At 36.3% G+C, this 24768-nt stretch overlaps 2 protein-coding genes and 1 long non-coding RNA gene across 6 annotated transcripts; 2 read left to right on the forward strand and 1 right to left on the reverse strand.

The window, feature by feature from the left end:
* Positions 1–2208, forward strand: LOC119982570 (protein FAR1-RELATED SEQUENCE 4-like). Its single transcript, XM_038826030.1, has 2 exons — positions 1–152; positions 429–2208. The coding sequence occupies exon 2, from the start codon at positions 528–530 to the stop codon at positions 1401–1403; it is 876 nt and encodes a 291-aa protein (XP_038681958.1). The 5' UTR covers positions 1–152; positions 429–527; the 3' UTR covers positions 1404–2208.
* Positions 2209–3801: 1593 nt separating this feature from the next.
* LOC119982571 lies at positions 3802–7196 on the reverse strand. The gene is made up of 4 exons (XR_005464425.1): positions 7050–7196; positions 4386–4755; positions 4145–4215; positions 3802–3961 (listed from the first exon to the last, which is right to left on the reverse strand). It is a non-coding gene; the product is annotated as an uncharacterized LOC119982571 (long non-coding RNA).
* A 511-nt stretch (positions 7197–7707) lies between these two features.
* On the forward strand, positions 7708–23586 carry LOC119982572 (cullin-associated NEDD8-dissociated protein 1-like). 4 transcript variants are annotated; one of them, XM_038826031.1, is made up of 29 exons: positions 7708–7845; positions 8562–8671; positions 8802–8971; positions 9447–9657; positions 9893–10058; positions 10802–10931; positions 11699–11813; positions 11963–12120; positions 12212–12335; positions 12551–12601; positions 12675–12757; positions 14221–14305; positions 14374–14475; positions 14594–14692; positions 15475–15585; positions 15661–15744; positions 15839–15979; positions 16787–16879; positions 16979–17100; positions 17212–17374; positions 17456–17695; positions 18591–18839; positions 18939–19115; positions 19257–19403; positions 19487–19603; positions 21835–22003; positions 22506–22583; positions 22663–22801; positions 23058–23586. In XM_038826031.1, the coding sequence occupies exons 2-29, from the start codon at positions 8636–8638 to the stop codon at positions 23152–23154; spliced, it is 3657 nt and encodes a 1218-aa protein (XP_038681959.1). In that variant the 5' UTR covers positions 7708–7845; positions 8562–8635; the 3' UTR covers positions 23155–23586. The 4 variants fall into 4 exon arrangements, with proteins under 4 accessions (XP_038681959.1, XP_038681960.1, XP_038681961.1 ...); XM_038826032.1 differs by lacking the exon at positions 7708–7845 and adding an exon at positions 7852–7990; XM_038826033.1 differs by lacking the exon at positions 7708–7845 and adding an exon at positions 8038–8058.
* Positions 23587–24768: the final 1182 nt, after the last annotated feature.

The following is a 24768-nucleotide window of genomic DNA, read 5'->3' on the forward strand; positions in this document are numbered from 1 at the left end:
TCTCTTACTTTACACACCTAGGTCAAGAGAGCAAGATTTGTGTGTGAAAACTGAGAGCAAACTCGTGTAAAAGCTTGGGAAAGCTCGTGAGAATTGAGAACAATTACGTGAAAACTCAAAGTAGGATAACAGATTAACATCTGCTGAGGAAGGTATGTTTTGCATACCCGATTTCATCCACAACACCTTGTTTTTGAGAACACTGGTTTTGCTTAAATTTGGTCCCAATGTTGAACTGGTCCCAAGTTAAGTATCGATACATTAGTTTACATTCTTTAAATTAGGTGAGAACACTATATATGTGTTTATTTTTGTTAGTGATGTTGTTTAATTTTGGGTCCAGGATGCACATTGTTTTATTAGGTGTGCACATTGTTATATAGGGTGTGCAAATACTAATTTTTGTGTTTTATTTGGTGAATTGACAGGTTCATTTGTAGATTTAAGTGAAACAATGGAAGGGGTGAATGATGGGTTTACATTGTGTGGGGAAGAAAGAATACAGGGCTCAAACAAGATGATGTACAATGGATCTGAAAAGTTCAGATGCAAGCATTGAAGGGTTGGGAGACATTGTTCTTGATGATTCAGAGGTACCGATCGTTGGAATGTTATTTGAAGAACTGGATGAGCTATTTGGTTATTACAAGATATATGGACAAAGGAAGGGATTTTCTGTGAAACGCAGGACTGTTAACAAGGACATTGATGAGAGGATTAAATATGTCACTTTTAGTTGTGGTAGATCAAATAAGTATATTTCAAAGTCAGAGAATTGGGTGAATCCTCGTTTAAATGCCAAGAATGATTGTAAGGCTAGGATGAGTGCCTGTATAGCGAAGGAGGGGAAGTGGGAGATAACCAAGTTTCTGGATGTGCACAATCATGCAATGAGCCCAACTCATTCAAGGTTTTTTAGCTGCAATCGCAAGATTAACACACATATTAAGCGACAACTTGAGATTAATGACATTGCAGGGATTCGTCCAAATAAAAGTCACAATGCTCAGGTGATAGGGGTTGGAGAACATGAGAATTTACATTTTTTGGAACAGGATACTCGTAACTTGCTTGCAAAAGTAAGGCGTTTGAGGCTTGGTGAAGGAGATGCAAATGTAATTCAGAGTTATTTTATGCAGATACAATCGCATAATGATGGGTTCTTTTCCTTGATTGATTGGGATGACAATGGGCGACTTAAAAATGTTTTTTGGGCTGATCCAAGGAGAATGGCAACATGTAGAGAATTTGGAGATGTCATCACCTTCGACACAACATATCTCACGAATAAGTATGATATGCAATTTATATCGTTTGTTGGTGTCAATCATCATGGGCAGTCAATATTGCTTGGTTGTGGGTTAATTTCCAATGAAGATAGACACTTTTATTTGGCTATTTAGTGTTTGGCTTGCTTGCATACATAATGTTCATCCAGTTGGTATCATAACTGACCAAGATAGAGCAATGAAGAATGCTATTGCTATAGTTTTCCCTAAAACTAGGCATAGATTGTGTTTGTGACACATTTTGAAGAAAGTGCCTGAGATGTTGGGATCATACAATGAGTATGAACAAATAACATATGCACTGGGGGAAGCTGTATATGGATCACAAAGCATAATGGAGTTTGAAAGGAGCTGGAATATGATGATTGAAAATTTGCAGTTGCAAGTTAACTCTTGGTTGGGAACAATGTATGCTGAGAGGGAAATGTGGGTTCCAATTTATGTTAAAAATTTCTTTTGGGCTGATATGTCTACCACACAGAAGCGAGAGCATGAACGCATTCTTTGATGGTTATGTAAGCTCAAAGACAATCTTGAAACAGTTTGTGGAGCAGTATAACAATGCATTGAGGAACAAAACTGAGAAGAAAAGTGTAGCAGATTTCAATTCCTACCACAAGCATCTAAACTGTGCAACATCATATTTAATGGAGAAATAAATGTTGGACTTGTATACTGAGTCCAAGTTTAAGGAGTTCCAGAAGGAGTTGATGGGTATGATTTACTGCATGACAAAATCTGTGATGAGGAATGACATGTTTACACAATTTCAAGTAGAAGAAAATGTTTTTTATGGAGATAAAGGAAGGAAAAAATTGATTACATGATGTGTTATGATAGCAGCACATCCACTGTTGTTTGTACTTGCTGCAGGTTTGAGTTCAGAGGCATATTATGTAGGCATGCTTTGGCTGTGTTAATTCGGAATGGCCAAGAAAAAAATTCCATCTCATTACATATTTTGACGTTGGAGAAAAGATATAAGCTCTAAACCGAAGAAGGCTTTCCTTTGACATTTCCTTTGCTATCGACTTCTTTGCGAACAAGCATTCCATTATGTGCATGACGATGATGCCGCAATCCACTTTGAATAACAACATATAAACCAGATTTGTCATGCACATTGAAAGAGAAATATCCAAATTTGTCATGCAGATTGAAAGAAATATTTTCATGTCAGTGATGAAACCTATAAACCAATGTTCTTAGATGATTAACCAAACTATGTACATTGTTAGTTGGCAGCTTAAATATATATTTAACAAACAATGTAACTGACCGACACCAAAGTGTGTGTGTACTTACCCCAAGTGTAGGGTATCGTCAAGTAATAAACCGGTAAGTCCGGTATCGATCCACGAGGAAGCAATGCAAATTTGAAGTGAATGATATGCAAATGACTAGCTAACACTAATAAACACAATGAATATCAAATAAAAGCAAGTAAATGAAATGGGCCGAATGACTCGGTAGCATGAGTAATTTTTTAATCAAAGTAAGCACGAAATGGATTTAAAACAATTAATTAAAAACCTAGTCTCTAATCCGTCCCGGTGGCTACTCAGTTCTCATACTCAAGGTATCATTGCAAGCACACACAACCATACACAATGCATTGTGTGATACTATCAATCATGCATATGCAAAGAGAATTGGGATATACGACTTCAATTCATACATGTAGGCCATCGGGTCTCTTAATCTACGATGAACGCAAAGGGATAAGCACCTAATATTATGGATTAATGTTCCCCCTTGGGGCTCGGCTTGGCTAACACCCTAGTTTCACACTCAAAGATCAATTAACCATAACTCTCCCATGCACATTCCTAAATTAACCCAAAACCCCATCATCAATACACATAATTAATAGCTATGCAATGAAAAACTCAATTAATTAAGGAAATCATGCAATGGGTTTAACAATTCTCAATCGAACACATTAGATGTAATCCCTAGACTAGACAATCCAAGAATACAATCAAATATGTCATTCCCATAGATCCAATCACACAACTATCACGAAATTAAAAGAGAGAAATCGAAGCTACGATTCTTTGAGCATACCTTGAGTAATTGAAACCTTGCACCCACCGTTCGGGACTAGAAACTAGAAAGGGAACTTAGCCACTCATTATAATGAGAATAAACATCAATTTTATAAAGAAAACCAACGTTTACAATCAAGATCACAAGAACTAAGCAAAACCCTAGAGAGAGAAAGAGAGAGAAAAACTATGGAGGCTAGATGTTGGAGAATGAATGAATGAATGAGAAAGAAAACCCAAATCTTAGGGTTTTCCCCTCTTTTTACAAGTATAATGACCTATTTACCCTTACAAAGCTTTCTCCCATTGGTTACATTTGAGAAATACCCAAAAACCCAGCTCAATTAATCATTCTCGGAATGCAGAAATCGGGCAACTGTCCGAACGGTTGAAATCTGTGTGGACGATTAAACTTTCTGGTTCCAACTGTCCAGACAGATTATAGGGTGTTTGGACAGTTTGTGCAGATTTTCATTTTTTTGTTGTAGCTTCATGATTCTTTGACCTTTTGCCCTTGGATTCAACTATCCGAACATCCAATGAAGGTGTCCGGACAATTCTTCATCTCTATGCATTTTTTTCGAGTCCCGAGAACTTCCAACTTTGTCGGTTTAATCATATTTTCTACAAAACCAAAGAGAAGCAACTATAAGAGTAAAATTAACTTATTTAAACACAAATACATTACTTAAGATACTAGAACCCCCTATTTGGATGGTATTAGGACCTCAAAATAGAGGTCCGATCAGTAACCACTTGGTAATGACCTACCATTACCTATAAATCATCCTCAAGAAAAATTCTTACCATTTTAGGAATCGTGGGAAACCTTTTGTGTCTGTTGGAACGAACAATTTGGTATGTTCGCAGAACAAGTACTGCATATGATGGGGAAAATCAGTTGGTTAAATAACAAGGAATGTAAGCTTTGAAAATAGAAAACACAATGTATGCAAACAATGTAAGCGCACACCACACACAATTAGCCACCATATCCTATAAATAAGTTGGCAACAAGCAAGACATTCATCTATGTAAACAAACTTACCAACATTATAGTAACACAACCGATAATCTTCTCAGGATTTTGTGCACACTTCTTAATAGAATCCATGAGGTTAATCGCAATTGCTTTCGACCAATTGTACTTTTTCATGTTCACCAAATCTTCAATGTATGGAATGAATCCCCATGCAATCCCATCCGTTGAAGTGGAGAAGAAAGTGTGAGACACACATAAAGCATTAACAGTTGTGCCACATCTTGTGCATCAACATCTGACTCTCTTGCAATTGCATTGTCTATTGCGGCCTTAATAGTTACTGTCTTCATTGTCCTAACGTTGTTAGCAAATCTCCTTGCCACAAATTCTGATTCTGGATGCTTCCCTTGTCTTGCGATGACCATTTCCTCACCTCCTGACAATACTCCAAATATCAGTGCGAAGTCCTTTGAAGTTAGATGGACCTTTTTTTTTACCTAATATGAATGCATCTTGTTTGTGATTATAGGTACGAATTATATCACATATGATGTTGTCATTTTTCCTTATGTTCACTTCAGGAGTTTTCCCTATCCATTGATTGAACAAATTCCAATAGGGTGTCTTCTTCAGCCACCTTTTATGTTCTCTCCATAGACACAAGCTTTTCACTAGTGTCGCGATCCCCCCCCCCAAGTTTGATTTGTATTGTAGAGGGTACCCATCTTGCCCTCTTTTTTTTCTTATCAACAACTTCATTAGCCATTTGCAAGTGTTTGACTTGACCATGAGAAAGATACATTGAATAACATCAACAATGTTTTCACCTTACCAATAGCAAAAGAGTTACAAAAAAATTCAAGATCAAGGTGCATAGTTATAACAGACATTCACATTGAAACCCACAGACCTAAACACCACAAAATTCAAAATCAAGGTGAGCAGCAAAACAGGTTCAAGCACAATCTATTAGGGATCAGCTACACAGAAACAAAGTAATGAGCTATAAATAATCCACAAAGCAGTTGAAATTTGTTTTAACAAACAATGTGAATACTAAGTAATTAGCTATAAATCATCCACCAAGCTGTAGCAAAACAGGGACCAAAAAATTCATAATCAATGTGCATGGTTATATATGGCCAATAGATATGCACATTGAAACCCACAAACCTAAACACCACAAAATTAAAAATCAAGGTGAGCATTAAAACATGTTCAAGCACAATCTGTTAGGGGTCAGCTACACAGAAACAAAGTAATGAGCTATAAGTCATCCACAAAGCAACTGAAATTTGTTTTAACAAACAATGTGAATACTAAGTATTTAGCTATAAATCATCCACCAAGCTGCAGCATAACAGGGATCAAAAAATTCAAAAGCAATGTGCATGGTTATATATGGCCAATAGTTATGCACATTGAAACCCACAAACCTAAACACCACAAAATTAAAAATCAAGGTGAGCAGCAAAACATGTTCAAGCACAATCTGTTAGGGGTCAGCTACACAGAAACATAGTAATGAGCTATAAATCATCCACAAAGCAACTGAAATTTGTTTTAACAAACAATGCGAATACTAAGTATTTAGCTAAAAATCATCCACCAAGCTGCAGCATAACAGGGATCAAAAAATTCAAAATCAATGTGCATGGTTATATATGGCCAATAGCTATGCACATTGAAACCCACAAACCTAAACACCACAAAATTAAAAACCAAGGTGAGCAGCAAAAGAGGTTCAAACACAATCTATTAAGGGTCAGTTACACAGAAACAAAGTAATGAGCTATAAATCATCTACCAAGCTGCAATAAAATAGGGACCAAAAATTTCAAAATCAATGTGCATGGTTATATATGGCCAATAGCCATGCACATTGAAACTCACAAACCTAAATACCACAAAATTGAAAATCAAGGTGAGCATCAAAACAGGTTTAAGCACAATCTGTTAGGGATCAGCTACACAGAAACAAAGGAATAAGCTATAAATCATCCACAAAGTAGCTGAAATTTGTTTTAGCAAACAATGTGAATACTAAGTAATGAGTTATAAATCATCCACCAAGCCGCAGCAAAACAGGGACCAAAAAATTTAAAATCAATGTGCATGGTTTACTATGGTTATATATGGACAATATCCATGCACATTGAAACCCACAAACCTAAATACCACATAATTCAAAATCAAGGTGAGCAGTAAAAGCGGTTCAAGCACCCTCTGTTAGTGCGAATGCAGTGAAAGCTCAATGTTTTACTACATTGTAAGGAGCTGAAAATCAACTACCAACACCAATAAATCAGCTAAACACAAAGAAATAAGCTAAACACAAACAAAGTAATGAGCTACAATTAACTATAAGTCATCCACCAAGCAGCAGCAAAACAGGGTTATATATGGACAATACCCATGCACTTTGAAACCCATAAAGTAAGCATATGAAATTACTTGGAATATTTATTTTACAAACAATGTACATTGAAACCCAAATAAGTTAACAAATGCATAATAGTCACCGAAATCGACATTCACATTTAAACCCATTACCCAACTACAGATATATTTAAGCACGAACAATGTACGCCATTAGCTGGTTCAAAAGACACTATAGGGCAGAAAAAACCTAGAAATTTCTAGCCTTGTTTGATGCGTTTAACATCAGAGTATCATATCGAGCAACCCATTTAGAATCTATGAAAATCAGGATGTAAAATGACAACATACCTTCAAATTAGGGTTAGATGATAAACCTCAAGCTTCCTAATAAGCGGCTTCGTTAGCAAATTGCCTACAAGTTCTTCAATAGTGTCTGCATTCTTCAAATCAAAATATTAGATGAAAAAGGTTTCACATTTGTGTTGAGAGAGTGGGTTTACACAGAAATCTCGTGTTTCAATGTGAGAGATGGGTTTCAGAATATATTATAAAACAAATTTTTAAATTCACAATTTATCAAATTTCAAAAAAGCCATGTGGACAAACTGAGTTGGCATGACAACTCAGTTTGGGAACTATTGGGAAGATATTCTTTGGGCTATTTAGCAGGACCGTGACTTAGGTAGAATGTAAATACAGAATGATGTTTTTTGTAATATAAAAGTCGGTTGTTATCGTTAACCCACCCATTGAGTCCAACCCACAAAGTCGGCTGGTAATGATTTTTAATGTATGACAAATTTGGTTGGATTATCAGCCAATAATCACCTGATCCGACCATGCCCAGCCCTAAATAAGCCCATGATAAACTCTAATCCACTTTGATTTTTATTTGAAACCAATTTTTCATGAATATCGCTTAATTAGATTAATAGAAAAAAATAAAAAGAGAGAAGAAATTAAGAAAACCAAAATAAAATCGGTGTTAAGTATTCGATGATACTACGGACCCCCTTTTCTCCCTTATAAAAATACACAAGGGAAAAACAAAAACAAACGCAACTAAAGCCAGATAAAAAACAGCACTATTCCTCAAATAACTGTGTCTCAGATTGAGCTCAAACTCTCTTCTTCCCTACTATCGGTGAGTCTCTCTTTCTCGATTTTTTCTCTCGTTTTCAATGCCTCCCTTCCGCCTTTCCCTTCGTCTATTCCCTGTATTAACAAATCAATAGACCTTCTCTTTCTATCGATTTCACTGTGCCGCCACTCAATGGAAGCTCGCTATTGTACGCGTTTTTTGTTCTCATGTTCGAAATTAGTGCTGGAGAATGAACGCTCTGGCTTTATCACAGCGGTATTTTGATTATGATTTTTCTTTTTTTTTTTCCTTCCCTTTTCTGCGGCACACACATGCAAGCTTATGAGTAGGGTTTTATTTGTATCACATTGTATCTGGGGTATGGGTTATGCAGATTGTTCTTGTAATTGGCTACTGATTCACTCTTTGTATTATTGTGTCTGCGAAGATGTTTGTGTTTGTGTGACAAGAAAGGAAAATAGTGTTGTTGGAGACGGGATTGGTCAAGTAAAATATCCACTTTTTAAGTCATTCCTTTTTTCCCAAGCTTATATAGATGTCCTGGAAGATCTGAATTGCCATAAATAGTATAAATTTTTTCAGTAGTGTTATCGTGTAAGGCAATTTGTATATCGAAATCATGCGCCCTTCTTTCCATTGGCTGGTTTGTTCTAAAAATCTTTGGAATGATTTGGTTGAGCAGTGTTCTTTAACAAGCAATTTTGTTTATGCTTTCTAAATTTCCTCTTCGATATTGTTTTTCTTTTATTTTCTTGCAGAGGTGGTAATATATAGAGCTTTGCGCCTTTGACATTTTGTTAGTCATCTACGTTCTTCATTTACTTCTACAAAGATGGCGAATATTCAGATGACTAGCATTCTAGAAAAGGTATGATTTCTTCCCTGATATATATTGTGCAATATCCAATTTATGAGCATGTAAAGTACTTTAATCAATGAGTGGTATAATCCACTTTGGTGTTTTATCTTATGTTCTGACGTCTTCCGCTTGTTTGAAGATGACAGGCAAGGATAAAGATTTCAGATATATGGCAACATCTGATTTATTGAATGAGTTAAACAAAGAAGCATTTAAAGCTGATGCGGATCTGGAGATAAAGTTGTCGAATATTGTCTTACAGCAGCTTGATGATGTAGCTGGTGATGTTTCTGGGTTGGCGGTGAAATGGTACAAAAGTTTATCTCTTGCCCCAACGTGATTGGTCAAAGATGTAGTAGCTCTTTATGTTTAGCCTTTGTTTCATACATATGCCCATTTTGGGTTACTGCAGTTATAGATTATTGCTAAGGCTGATCCCATTCATTGAGGTTTCTTCGAAATTGTCTTCCGATTGATATTTTTGAAGTTATTGATCATGGGTATTTTATTGTTTGAAGTTTCTAAAAGTATAATTTTAAAACTTATTGCAAATTTCAGTATTTCATATATTGGCCTGTTTAATAGGGCTTTCTTTGCTGTTGCTTTGAAATTTTGTCTTTGGATCATTTATTTTCCTCTCTTGGCTTTAAAATAAGAATTGGGTGAAATGCATATGGTAATTCTAAACAGAGTTGAGCCATAAAGTTGGTGTTGGTTAATCAGAGGCACTTGTGGCATTCTTGTTTTTCTATGGCTACTCACATGCTTTTTTCTACCATTGCAGCCTCGCTCCATTAGTGAAGAAAGTTAGTGAACCACGAGTTGTAGAGATGACGAGTAAACTATGTGATAAAATGCTTAATGGGAAAGATCAGCACCGTGACATTGCAAGCATAGCATTGAAGACAATTGTTTCTGAAGTCACTTCTCCATCTCTTGCTCAATCAGTTGTCGTTTCTCTTTCGCCCCAGCTTATTAGTGGAATAACTAGCCCAGTGAGTTTTTAATCCAACACTTGAAGTGTCCTTGAATAAACTTAGTTGGAATCATGTAATCCACCCTAAATTGTTTAAACACTGATAAAGACTCATTGATTATGTTAAGCTTTTGCACGTAATTCAACTCTTATATTGCTTTCACTTTATTTTCCACGTGTTTTTTTTTCTGTAAGATTTTGTTTATCCTAGTTGTTTGGGCCTTCTGCTAATATACTGTGCTGGCTTTACCCAGGGAATGAGCACGGAGATAAAATGTGAAAGTCTTGATATCTTATGTGATGTCCTCCATAAATTTGGATTTCTAATGACAACTGAGCATCTGATGCTTTTAGATGCTCTGTTACCTCAATTGAGTTCTAATCAAACGAGTGTTAGAAAGAGAACTGTTTCATGTATAGGTAAGATTTTTTTTATTAATGTTATGAAGTTACGTTTTCCTTGATGGTTTCATTTCTATGGAAACTAGAAGGTTTGTGTGAACTTTGCACGATTTGAATCTGAACTTCTTTTGTCCAGCTTGGTCATTATAGGCAAGTAATGTTCAATGTTAGGTTTTTCTTGAAGATTCATGTTAGAAAATATAACTTTTTGCAGCTGTTGACTTGATGGACTGCGATTAGGATGCCAAAATTGCTTTAAATTATTTAGGAGAGTTTTGTAGCATCTTGTATGAGTTTTTCTGGCATCTTTTTCTACTGTTTAGTTTTGCCTTTCCAGACATTGTACTAACTACCGATAAGCCATCTTTAGGCTTTAGCTGTACCATATGCATTTTCTTCTCTTTTTGCTGCTTTGCTCTTTGAGCTGCTCTTGTGCTTCTGTTTCTTTTGGGCTGGCTGCCCTCCTTTATATTACTCTGCTTTTTGTTCTTCCTTCTTCTTCTTTCTTTCTTTCTTTTTTTTTTTTCCTCTCTCTTCAATAGTTCTCTCTTTCTAAATCTGGATGCTAGAGCCTAGATGTCGCAATGCTTCCTTTAGCACCAATACATTTTTTAAATTGATACGATGTCTTGTTTTGACCCTTAATGTGGAAAATCAACAACTTTGATTCCTGTAACATTTGGTATCTAAGTAATGGGCATTTAGTTGTAGGAAAAATTGAGTAAATTCAGATTTGGTTAACAAGTGCTTTTGGTATTCAGCATCTCTGGCTTCAAGCTTGTCTGAGGATTTGTTGGGGAAGGCGACTGTTGAAGTTGTTCAAAACTTGAGGAAGAAGGGCGTGAAACCTGAGATGACCCGCACAAACATTCAAATGATTGGTGCTTTGAGGTAAGCTAAATGATCTGTTTTATATTTAGGTGTAGGATCTCATCCATTTGTTCAGTCATTAGCTGGACAGCTTTGAGAGAAGAGCGCAAGAGTTTTCAAGAAAATAGGAAAAACTCTCCGACCTTAATTCAGAATATGCATGGTTAAAGACATTTGTTTCTTTTGAATGTAGGTGCTGGTATAATATTGATAATTACTTTTCCTAATGGTGTAATTGAGTTTTTCTCTTTTATATAACTCGCTTCTTATGTTGTACTCATCGGATGTCACCCCTGTGGCACTCAATTAAATTAATCTTTTTTTCTTGCTATTTTTAAAAAAAAAAAAGTGTTGAGGACATATATATGTATTTCCATTCCATTACATTAATTTAGACGTTCTTTATCAGTTTAGTGCTGCAATCTGCTTTTTCTATCTTTTATGATTTGTAGTGCTTGCGTGAGATTATATTTATTATTATTATTATTATTATATACTTTAAAACTAGGGACGAATAGTACTGGAGCATGCTAGGTTAGAGCAAACATTTGTAGTTTCAACCATAGTCTCCATGGCACTCATGTGCTATGACCAAAATTAGATTATGGTTAGAGTTGAGTTAAATATCTTGAGTTTACTACGTTAGTACTAGTTCAACCACACGTGATAATGTTATGGACCTGATAATAAAGAGAAATAAACTGTAAAATACTGCATCATCTGTGTTTTACCTTTTGAAGGTTGTAACTTTCTTTCGCTAACAAACTATGTTTTATGAATCTTAATAGCCGTGCTGTGGGATATCGTTTTGGACCACATTTAGGAGACACTGTGCCTCTGCTAATTAGTTATTGCACTAGTGCGTCAGAGAATGATGAGGAGCTTCGCGAGTATAGCTTGCAGGTTCTTCAAATGGCCCTTTTCTTCTTCTTCTTCTTTTTTTTTTTGGGGGGGGGGGGGGGGGAGGGCTGGGAGTTGGGCATGGATGATGTCGTGGGATGGTGTTCATACTTGTTAAAATTGACTAATTATTTCATGTTTCTCAACTACAGGCCATAGAAAGTTTCCTTCTCAGGTGCCCTAGGGATATTTCTTCATTTTGTGACGCAATTCTTCAGCTTACTTTGGAATATCTAAGTTATGACCCCAACTTTACTGATAACATGGAGGAAGATACTGATGATGAGGCTTACGAGGAGGAGGAAGATGAGTACGTTATCATTTATGAAAATGACTGGCATTTAGCTTCTATATCACAAATTTTACTTGTTACTTATCTTCAGCTGTGAATTATTTTGTAGTGAGAGTGCCAATGAATATACAGATGATGAAGATGTCAGCTGGAAAGTTCGCAGAGCAGCAGCTAAATGCTTGGCTGCATTAATTGTTTCTCGTCCTGAGATGCTTGGCAAGCTATATGAGGAGGTAGTCGTGCTAAAACTTTTGCATTCACTTGTTTGCTTATTTTGTTTTTTTTTGCCTGCTGTTATGGAAACAGAATGATATTTACCTTGCATTTTAGTTACTTTTAACTAGCTGTCTGTGAAAATTATGCTGCCATCAAATGAGATTTAGTCTACCATTCCAAACTCTCCTATTGGCACGGCACTTGTTAAACATTTAACTCTCTGATTGTGCAGGCCTGCCCCAAGTTGATTGAAAGATTCAGAGAGAGGGAAGAAAATGTGAAGGTGAGCTAGAATAGACTGATTCTCTATTTTCTATTGGTAATCTTGGTCAGCTATTGATTTCCTTCCGATGCAGATGGACATTTTCAATACCTTCATCGAACTTGTACGACAGACAGGAAATATCTCAAAATCACTGATCGACTTGAATGAATATAGGCATGTTTCTGCCATCATTCATCACCTAATTTGCAGTTTTTATTTTTTTATTTTTTACTTTCTGTCTTGATTAAGTGCGCAGGATATTAATGTTTTTCTAAAAAGTGGATTGTCCCGGCTGGTTTCGCTGTTTGAATCTGGATCCTTTTGGCCTTCTGGTTAACCTCTTGACTGTTATTTTACTAAGTCAAAAAATTGGTCAAAACTCAATTTACCATTAAATGAAAAGTCGGAAGATTTTTTTTTAGAATAACTAAAGTGACTGAACTTTCAAAATTTAACGCATTAAATGTTTTGGGATTAATTTGATCAATTTTATAGATTTTTTGATCGATTCCTATGTTTCCCACAGAATTTTCAAAAATGCTCAAATTCTAATCTGTATTTTTTTGGGCATGTTGGATTGATAAGCTTTAGGGATTTATACATAGGTTTTCCTCGTCTTTCCTCTTCTGAAAAGTGTATTTCCTTCATATTTTTTTTTCATACGTTTCTGTGGCATGGTTCATCGAGTTTCTCCTCCTTACTCACTTCTCTCAAAATTAGTGTTGCCATCGATCATCAAAATTTCTCGCAAGTATAACCCTTTTGTAAAGGCTGTCCTATCCTAGTCAAGCACTAAGATGCATTTCAAGCATGGATGATCATCATAGGTAGATTCTGAATATGCCAAAAGAATTCCTTTGTTGGGAATCTGTGTTTTCTTGAATCCAGAAAGCAGACGAAATGTTTAGAGTCCTCAAGGCGAATATTTTATAATGCCTCTCTCTTCCAGTTGATCGGCACTCTACTCTTGTTAGGTGATACATGGTAGTTTTTGAATGCTCTGACCTTTCTCTCTCTCTGTCTCTCTCTCTCTCTCTCTCTCTCTCAAGTGATGTCTTCTTAAATCGAGTATGCGAACTTGCCTACATAAACTGGTGAGATTCATTTTAAATCCAAGAGATATTCGTGAGTTCCACAACTGAAAGTGACTGGCCTGAGTAAGCTGTGGGGTTACTGGTAAGTGGTAACTTAGAGGTGTTACAGTGTCATTGTAGACAATGCCCGGACAAATAATGTGCTTCACCGCAGCAGCAGCTATTTTGAAACTTGCTTGTTGCTTATTGTTTGCTTATGGAGTTCCCCCTTAGAACTAGGGACATTGTTAAATTTCCATCCAGGCAGGCAGAATGATTTCTTGGTTCTCCCTTTCACCCTTTTATTCTTTCATAAGAATTTTAATAGTGACTTGGAGTTTTATCTTTTGTCCACTCAAAAAGTAGTGTCATGGTGCACTCTATTTTTCTCTTTAATTTTATTTTTTTTATAAAGGAGCACTCTTATCTGTTTGGCATTGTATCTTGGGTTTGAGGTGCACTAATCATGGTTTTTGAGTGTTCTGTTCCTATTGCTCTAGGTGCATAATTTTTCATTTTATTCATGTGTATACTCATTCATCTATGAATACTGATGTTCTTCAGTCCAAGATGGCTTCTGAAGCAAGAGGTGCCAAAGGTTGTTAAATCCATAAATAGGCAGCTGCGCGAGAAATCTGTCAAGACTAAGGTAAAATAACTTACCTCTTTGGATACGTATCATCTAGTCATTGTTTTATGTCATTCATCTGTTTACAGGTCGGTGCCTTCTCTATTTTGAAAGAACTTGTCGTTGTCTTGCCTGACTGCCTCGCCGACCACATGGGCTCTCTAATTCCAGGAATTGAAAAGTCCTTAAATGTAAGTAAAATGTTTTTGAGTTTAAAAGGGGTACTGGCTTGTCTAATTTTCAGTATCACATTGACACTTTTGTTGTTCTTTGTTTCTTTAATATTTGATTTCCTTCGTAACTTTGCAGGACAAATCTTCAACCTCAAATTTAAAGATTGAGGCTCTTATCTTTACAAGATTGGCATTGTCTTCCAATTCACCTTCTGTTTTCCACCCTTACATCAAGGTACTGGCAGATTAATGCTGTATGTAGGACATAGAGAAATTCTGGAGCTTTCACTTCTCTTGCTTGCAAAAAGTCCAGTTGCATATTTTAAGGATTTTTATAAGTTAGTAAGGAGTGATTTTAAAGCAAACTAATAAGGACTCTGATAGGATTGTCCCACATCGAAAGATGTGGGAGCTAAGGTGTTGTTTATAGGGGGAGGTATAGGCCTCCCTTAGTGCCCAAGGTTTTCTAGTATGGGCTGGGAGGCTTTGGGTACAGCCGGCCCATATGGGTGGGTGTCGGTTGGGCCTTGGGTGTTGAGCGTGTATGGGCACGACTTTATCAATGGTATCGGAGCATGATCCTGTTGTGCCTTCAACTTGGGACCGTGCCTGCGGAGTGGCCGGTCATGGTGCTCGACCAACGGGGGTCCGGAGTGGTCGGCCATGGTGCTCGACCAACGTGGGCGTTGGTCTTGAAGGGGAGGGTATTGATAGGATTGTCCCACATCGAAAGATGTGGGAGCTAAGGTGTTGTTTATAGGGGGAGGTATAGGCCTCCCTTAGTACCCAAGGTTTTCTAGTATGGGCTGGGAGGCCTTGGGTACAGCCGGCCCATATGGGTGGGTGTCGGTTGGGCCTTGGGTGCTGAGCGTGTATGGGCACGACTCTATCAGACTCTTTCTTTGTTCAAATTGCCACGTCTTCATGTAGTATGGATACAAATATGGAAAATTCAATTTGTTAATTGGTTTTGCATATGGCATTTAGTTGAATTGAGTAAACAACTGGTTAATGCAGGAATTTTTGGCTCCTGTTTTATCTGCTGTTAGTGAGCGTTATTACAAAGTCACCGCTGAGGCACTGAGAGTGTGTGGGGAACTTGTTCGTATACTACGCCCGAACACTGAGGTGAGCTTGGTGTTATCACTCCACTTCAGCATCTTCTTAGACAATTATCTGATTTGATTGATCTATGTGATTCAGGATATCGATTTCGATTTCAAACCATATGTCCGTCCTATATACAATTCAATCATGTCTCGCTTAACAAACCAAGATCAAGATCAGGTTAGTAGAATCTCCAAAAAGTTTCTTCTTGTATATTAATAAATAATTCTTTTTTGTGTGTTATAATGTTGTTGTCTCGTATTTCTCCTCACAGGAAGTTAAGGAGTGTGCTATTTCTTGCATGGGACTTGTGATCTCAACGTTTGGTGATCACTTAAAAGCAGAATTACCTGCATGCCTTCCGGTACTTGTTGACCGTATGGGGAATGAGATAACCCGACTTACCGCTGTTAAGGTTGGTCAGTTGCTGGCATTTTCCTTTAGTTTGATCTTGTGCTTGTTCACCTGATATTGTTTGGCTTGTGGTGGTGGCTTTTGCTGAAGCCTTATCTCATAGGATGCATTACTTCTACAATTTTGTGTCTTATAATGTTCTGTTTCTGACTTGAACAAATTGAAAATCTGTGCGACTCACGTCACGTTATATGAAGAAAAATTTTAAAGTCAGAGCAATTACTTTAGGATCTTCATGCTATTAGTAAATGTCCCATCTTATACTGTTTTAAGGATTTTTTTAAAATTAAATTATCAAAAGTCACAACCCCCCCCCCCCCCCCCCCCGTCTTTCTTTCTTTATGTCAAAGTTGGTGCTTTCATTTACAGTTGAATCATTCTTTCCTTGTTTCATTGAAAAAATAATTGCATCTCTGAAAGGTCATAGTTTTATTTAACATTTTGGCGGGATTAAATCTCTTCTACTGGAATTGTATGATTAGGTTGGTTATCCGTTATCTCACTGTAGATGGAATGGGTGCCCCTTTTCTTCAATGATTAAGGTTTTTCTGTAATAACATTGCTTTGTGGGTTTATAATCTGGATTTGCAATATTTGACGCTACCTGTCAAACTGGTTATAACTTTTTTGGTTAATTAAGTCAATTTCTATGATTTTTATGGTAATTTACAGTCCGAGCTGGTTATTGCATTCAATTGTGAATCTGGATTTTCAACTTTTTGTTGTGATTTGAACTCTCTGTTGGATACAAGGTGTATGTGGCTACGCTTACCAGTTGTTACTTAGATTCTAAACCTTTTGAAACCAGGCATTTGCTATCATTGCTGCTTCTCCACTTCAAATCGATCTCTCATGTGTTTTGGAGCATGTAATTGTGGAGCTTACTGCATTTCTACGGAAGGTATTGAAGTTTGTTGGACTGAAGTTGAATTGATGTTGCATTTATCCAATTATCAGTATATGTAAAATTTTGACTTCCATTGGTTGTCATGGAAAATAGGCTAATCGTGTATTGAGACAGGCAACACTAGGGACACTTAACTCCCTAGTTGTAGCTTATGGTGACAAAATCAGTTCATCTGCTTATGAAGTTATTATTGTGGAGCTTTCAACACTGATAAGGTCTCTTCTTTCTTCCTCATAGTTCTTTTTATCTTCATGTGTCTCCAATTTGCAAATCATTGCCTTTTGATTTCTTCTTGATAACTAGTTCTCTTGGTTCTGATGTATCAGTGATTCTGACTTGCATATGACGGCTCTTGCCCTTGAGCTGTGCTGCACCTTGATGGCTGACAAGAGGTCAAGCTCAAATATCGGTTTGGCTGTTAGAAATAAAGTTCTTCCTCAGGCACTAACAATAATTAAAAGCTCATTACTTCAGGGTCAAGCGCTTTTGGTACGTTCACACTTCTATTCTGGTACTTATGTCTTGGTTTAGAATTCTTGCATGTTTCTAATCCTTTGTCTGATTTTGCAGGCTTTACAGAACTTCTTTTCTGCCTTGGTTTATTCTGCTAACACAGGTTTTGACGCTCTGCTGGATTCTCTTCTTTCAAGTGCTAAGCCATCACCCCAGTCTGGTGCTGTTGCAAAGCAGGCTTTGCATTCGATAGCACAATGTGTGGCTGTCCTATGCCTTGCTGCTGGTGATCTTAAGTGCTCGTCTACTGTGGGAATGCTCAATAAGATCCTTAAAGACGAGAGTAGTACCCACTCGGTAGGCGTCGATCACCTTTTATTATTATTTTTGCACTAATTGGGTGTCTGAAGACCAGAGATGGTCCTTCAGTTGCTTTACAAGCACTGCTGAGTGAAAAGTTCCTATAATTTATATCCTTTGAGTGTTTGTTGATGATTTGATGATATCCTTTTTCTGGTAATTTTAGGATTACAGTGAGTTTTGTAAATTGCTATCATTAGCATTTGAGGATCCATAGGTTCTACAACAAAACAACATAGTTTTAAAAATCGAACCATTTATTGAAACATCTAGGCTGAAGGTTATGGTTTTTGAGGTTCAACCGGTACGATGAAGGCTTAACTGTAAATATTTAGCTATATACTAGCTATACATAACTCAAAAATCAAAGTAATGAAATACCTCCATGAGTCAACCTTCATACTTCATAGTCCATACTTAAATTTAAAAACAAAGTAAAGTATTTAATAGATTAAGATTATTATACCCATGATATTATGTAGAAAATTTTTTTAAAAATATATTTTTCTTCGAATTTTTTTTTTGTAGTAATCAACGTGTTTTTACTTAAACACCCGTTTAACAGTTTTTTGCGGTTCAACGATTTTTCATGGTTTGATTTTTTATGCGGCATTTTGATAGCAATGTACTGTATTGGCTGGAGGTTCACGGTTTTTTTGGGTTGAACTGCCGGTATGATACAATTATTAAAAAAGTTGAAAACTATGCGAATAGGAAACAATTTTTTGTTATGATTTTACATTGGGGGTTGGGGAGGGCTGGTTCGTAGCAATGTCAGATGATAAGATTCGTAATACTCTTAAATAGCTTGAAGTTTCTAATGGTCCTATAATTTTGTACAAGTTGAATTCATTATGCTTTAACGAATGATCTTTTGTTTTTGTTTTTCTAGGCTAAGCAACACCTGGCCTTGCTATGTCTGGGAGAGATTGGGAGAAGAAAAGACTTGAGCTCACATGCAAATATAGAGACTATTATTATTGAGTCCTTTCAATCACCTTTTGAAGAGATAAAATCTGCTGCTTCCTATGCTCTGGGAAATATTGCTGTCGGTAATTTGTCCAAGTATTTACCTTTTATCTTGGACCAAATAGATAATCAGCAGAAGAAACAGTATCTCTTGCTTCATTCTCTGAAAGAGGTACGTTATCTGGAATTTTCAATATGTTGAACTGGCTATTAATATATTTTTTCAAAAATGTATTTTTTTTATAAAGAAATTATAATTTTTGAATTGCAGGTTATAGTAAGGCAATCTGTAGATAAGGCTGAGTTCCAGGATTCTAGTGTTGAGAAGATACTTAATTTACTCTTTAACCATTGTGAAAGTGAGGAGGAGGGGGTTCGCAATGTGGTGGCGGAGTGCCTTGGTAAAATTGCTCTTATTGAACCAGCAAAACTTGTTCCAGCACTAAAGGTGTTTGGCCCTTAGAAAAGCAATTGCTTTGCTTTTTGCTCTTTTTTCTTTAAGCCTCTTGTACAACTTTAGCCTGCTTCTTTGATGGGGCCTTGCTCTTGTTCCTTTTCTCAACCATCTACCTTCTTTTGTTTCCTCTAGGTGAGAACGAGTAGCCCAGCTGCGTTCACTAGAGCAACTGTAGTCATTGCTATAAAATATTCTATAGTTGAGAGGTCAGAGAAAATAGATGAGATAATCTACCCTGAGATCTCATCTTTCCTTATGCTTATCAAGGATCATGACCGAGTAAGACCTTTTACTATCCAATGAAGAGACGATAATTGATGTTTACATGTAATACTTGTGTTTATTTTGATATTTTTATGTAGCATGTTCGGCGTGCAGCTGTGCTGGCATTGAGCATTTTTGCTCACAATAAGCCAAACCTCATTAAGGGACTTCTTCCAACGTTACTGCCTCTTCTTTATGATCAAACAATTGTTAAGGTAATCTAAAATTGACATTAGTACTATGCTCCTGAATTATTAAGTTTTGTTTCAGGCTGTGTCTCACATTATACCATTTATGTAGAATTAGTTTCTATGGTTTTTTCTGATTATAGCTTTGCCAGCTTTAATATTATTGCAACCTAGTGCTCGTGGGTTCAATTCATGGAAATGGCCTCTCTGCTTTGCGGGACTAAGTCTGTGCATCTTACCATCTCCCCGACCCACTTCCCACTATGGGAGCTTTGTGCATGGGTGTTATTTACCTTTTTCATATGTGTGCTGCTAAGCTTATGTTGGCTTATTTCACAGTTTTATGCAGTGTTGAGATGGCTTAGTTATCACTAGATATCATCAGATTTTTACTTATGATTTTAGCACTTTCAAGATCCTTTATTGTTTTCATCCTCTGAAATTTGCTTAAGGATCATCATTTGTATATTTCATGTGCTTTGGCTTGTATGTTTCATACTGAAAAATATAATAATCTAAAGAATATTTTAACATGTTGTCTTTGACTATGTGCATCGTCAATGTTATATCATATATGCTCCTGAAGAATATTAATGGTGCCATATTCAGTTAGGCCTTTAAATGATTGGAATATGTCGTTACTAGTATCAAAGCTTTTCTCCCTGGATGGTCCATTTTGCATTGGGATTGTGGAATGGCTAGTATCTCTTTAATGGAAAAGCTCGTACACAATGACATAATATGCATACATAAAAAGAATGAGCTAAGGTAAAAATAAACTGGCTAATTAGATTTTTTTGTTCCATGGAACTGGCTAGCTAGAGAAATAGAGGCATACCGCATATGTGCTGTCAACAAATTTTGAGGAAAATCCCTTGCATACTGTGGCTTTAATCTGGAAGCTATGAGGTTTGACTGTTAGGGTAGCGTATTTCTAAATGTTGTACTTTGTGACGACAATAAAAGGATATAAATAGGCAAATTTTTTGTCTAAATCAACTGCTCAAAAAACTTGCATGAAATTGGGTTCTGACAACTGCGTTGGTAAACATTTTTTCTTTTTCTTTGATGATATTCATTTTTGAGGAAAAGGTAAACAACTCTCCTGCACAAGGATCCCACAGTGGGGGGATCGTGGATAGACCTTATCCCACATGTTTGAGAAAGTTAAATGAAAAAGTGTAGCTAAAATTTTTGTAAAAAGGAATGTAGAGGAAAGAGTTATGATTAAGGGGTTGGTTCAGCAAGCAGGAGCAATGAATTGTTCTTGTTAATTCATTCCGAATCTGAATATTTGTAGTGTACTTTTGAGCATACTGAACCACTGGTTTATTTGTCTCTGTGCTTTTGAGCTATGAGGTACTACTGCTGAGCCACATGTTTGAGAAAGTTAAATGAAAAAATGTAGCTGAAATTCTTGTAAAAAGGAACGTAGAGGAAAAGAGTTATGATTAAGGGGTTGGTTCAGCAAGCAGGAGGAATGAATTGTACTTGTTAATTCATTCCGAATCTGAAGTGTTCTTTTGAGCATACTGAACCACTGGTTTATTTGTCGCTGTGCTTTTGAGCTATGAGGTACTACAGCAATTTGCTCAAAATATTCTTTCTTTCAGTTTTCAATTTCTTTTTCTATTAGTAAATTTTTTTAAAAAGTTTTTATTCGTAAAAATATCTACAATTTTTCATTTGTGTTAAAAGAAGTTGTGCATTTGAAGTCTGTTGTAGAATGTTTCTGAGTTGAATTTGTGTAGCAAGACATGAAAGATGGTAACTTTGTGGAACTTATACTGGAGAGTGCAATGGCATTGTAAAGGTCTAAATTGCAGCTGTACTATAGTTTGGCCTTTTTTAAATTTATGATAAGTAATAACTGTAGCTGGAGACTCTCATTATTGTTCATGTTCTTATTCAACTTCGCATTTTTCTGGAAGTTTGTCTTCTGCTGACTCAATTTGGGCTGGACTTCTGGTTGAAATTTTTTGAGCCGCCTTAATGGTGTCTTTATCTGTTTAATTTTCTATCTTTATGAATTGGTGGATTGTTTTACCCATTTTCGTGTCTAGCTGCTTCCTTTTTTTTTTCCCCTTTTTCTGACTGCATCACAGAGGTGCATTTTTAGAAGAATCTGGATATTAATTACTTTTTTCCCATGCTATTTTTTTTCAGTTATGTTAGTCTTTGGCTTAATTTACCTTGTCCTTCCATTTGAAAAGCTTATCCGTCTCTGATTTTGTGGTTTTTATTTCTCTCTATTTCAGCAAGAATTGATCAGAACTGTAGATCTTGGTCCATTTAAGCACATTGTGGATGATGGGCTTGAGTTGAGGAAGGCAGCTTTTGAATGTGTTGATACATTGTTGGACAGCTGTCTTGATCAAGTGAATCCTTCATCTTTCATTGTACCTTACCTCAAATCTGGTTTGGATGGTGAGTTTGGCGGTATTCCTGCTTTATTATTTCTTTCTGTGTGATGGTCTCTTCTCTTTTTTCTGTTATTTTCTTCATTTATGCTTTGGTGTTGTGCGTGTGGTCATGTGTTCTGATTTACCAATTTTCATACCTGTGCTTTTCACCAGTACTCTAGGAAAGGTGCAATTTTTGGCCATCCAATGCTATTGAGTATTCTCCATAGTGGGTACCCCTTACTGTTCCTTCTCATTCAATGCAAGACAGAAGTTAGTTTTTGGACATCAATAAGGCATCCTAGTCCAAGCGAATTCTCTCTGTCAAGAAATACATAGCTTTAAACTCTTTGCTGCATTTCTATAGTAGGAAACTAAGAATAATTGAATTGTTGGTTCTTCCATACAGCAGTTGATGTACTTCTTTTTCCTGTCTTTATCAATAAATGGATTTGAACATGAAGATTTAATTACATTTTTAGTGATGAATGATCGATGCGACTGTTTTTTATTTTTGGCTTCTCCAGATCATTATGATGTTAAGATGCCCTGCCATCTCATCCTCTCAAAACTTGCAGACAAATGTCCATCTGCTGTATTAGCAGGTTAGTAATATTAACTTAACTATATTATTCAGTTGTCCAACTAGTGTTCTTAATCTGAAATTTTTTTGGTGATCTTCAGTGTTGGACTCTTTGGTGGATCCGCTCCAAAAAACTATTAACTTTAAGCCCAAGCAAGATGCAGTCAAACAAGAAGTTGATAGGAACGAAGACATGATTCGGAGTGCTCTTCGAGCAATTGCATCCTTGAATTGCATAAGGTTTGTCATTATGGTTTTTTGTGCTTGAGCTGATTTAATGATGGTAAATTACGTATTTCTATTCTGTCAAAACTAGAAGTCTTGTGATTAGTTACAATGTCACTTGAGGTTTGTGTTTAATGGTTTGGTTGCGACTTGCGAGTTTGATTTAAAATTGTAGGGCATAAAACCATTTGTTACCCTTGTTTAATCTAATGTGTTATGTATTATATGATGCAACTCTACGGGTACTTAATTCTTGTTTTTTGTCTTGCAGTGGATCAGATTGCAGCCCAAAGTTCAAGAACCTAATGACTGAAATTTCAAAATCTCCAACCCAGTCGGAGAAGTTCTATTCCATCCGGAATGAGTGAGTGGACATGTTGGATCCTGGCCCCAAACTGTCAGTATTTTTACAGGGAATGTAAAATAAATTCTTTTTGCAGAAGAAAATCTAAAGCGGATGAGAAGCCATGTAGCCCCATTAGCATTGTCGAATGGGATTCAAATATTAAAAAACAAAATTTTGGAGAAGCTTGTCAAAAGAACCACATAACTACATTGCCATTTGTTAGTTACCATAGGAATACAGGACATGGTTCTCATGTATAGGGTCGTCTTCTCAGTCTTCGCACTTGATGTGCCCTCCTTTTGGTTTATTGGCTTGTTTGCTACCTTGTGATCGTTGCTATTAGGGTTAAAATGGAAAGTTGCATTCCTTGTGAGGATGAAGTTCATTTTAGTAGAGAAATTGTACTGGTAGGGTTCTATGGTGATAATGTCTATCTTAATTTTTTCATTGGAAACCGATTTGTTTTTTTTTCTTGGCTATTTGCGCAAAGTTAAATTGTTGCAATGTTAAGTCAAAACATTTGAAATTGATTATGATTAAGCGAAGGAGACTGGTGAATTCTGATTTCACTAGTGCTACATGCCCCTAAAGAATTCATCTATAATGTTTACATAACCTAGGTGGCATGTCAAATAAGCATTTGACATGGCAAATTTAATAAAAAAAAAATCATTTTCATATGTAATTAGGCGTGATATTATCCTAATTTTGAAAATCGATAACCCTAACCCATTCAAAATTTTTTAAGACAATGTTAGAGAATCCTAAAATGTGACCCCCAAAAGTCTTCTAAATATATGTGGTATCAAAATAACAATTGATTAGAAACACATATGTAGGACATACTTCACATCCAACACTTCACATTAAGAGTGTTTGGATTGAGGGATTTGGGGGGAAGGGGAAGGGAAAGGGAAAGGAAGAGGAGGAGGGGAGAGAAGGGAAGAGAAAGGGAAGGAATAATACTTTCCCTCTCCCATGTTTGAATAGATATACAAGAAGGGCAGAAAGTTAATTTAATTTACTAATTTATCTTTATTTTTATGTTAAATTGTTATGTACGAGGGGTAAAATAGATTTTTAATTTATAAATAACTTGAATAGGCATCCCTTCCCTCCAAATGACTCCATTTGGGGAAGAAGAATTTTGACAAAAATTTAATGAAATCTTCCTCCCAAATCCATCATTTAATTTTTTATAAACTATCCAAACAAGGGAAATTGGAAGGAAATCACATTTCCCTTCTATTCCCTTTCCCCCCAAATCCTTCAATCCAAACACACTGTAAATGGGGGTCTCAACCATTATCCAATTTTTTGAAACCTCAAAATCCACGGCAAATTCGAAAAAAAAAAAATCATTATCACACGTAACTAAGCTTTGATATTATCCTAATTTCAAAAACTGAGAACCCTAACCCACCCAAAAAAATTTCGAACCTCAAAAACCATTGCCCAGGTCAAACATCCATGTTACGCAAGTGATTGACCTTACAATTTGTAGTGATTTTCTTGAGGATTAGTGGCGCCGGCGAACTGTAACTTAGTTGTTTCTATATTGGAATCTATTTCTCATCATTGGAGCAACAACGATGACAACCCTCATAGAAAGAAATAAATTTCTGCAACTTGTTCT

The sequence above is a fragment of the Tripterygium wilfordii genome, chromosome 17 (assembly GCF_013401445.1).
Source record: "Tripterygium wilfordii isolate XIE 37 chromosome 17, ASM1340144v1, whole genome shotgun sequence".
NCBI lineage: Eukaryota > Viridiplantae > Streptophyta > Magnoliopsida > Celastrales > Celastraceae > Tripterygium > Tripterygium wilfordii.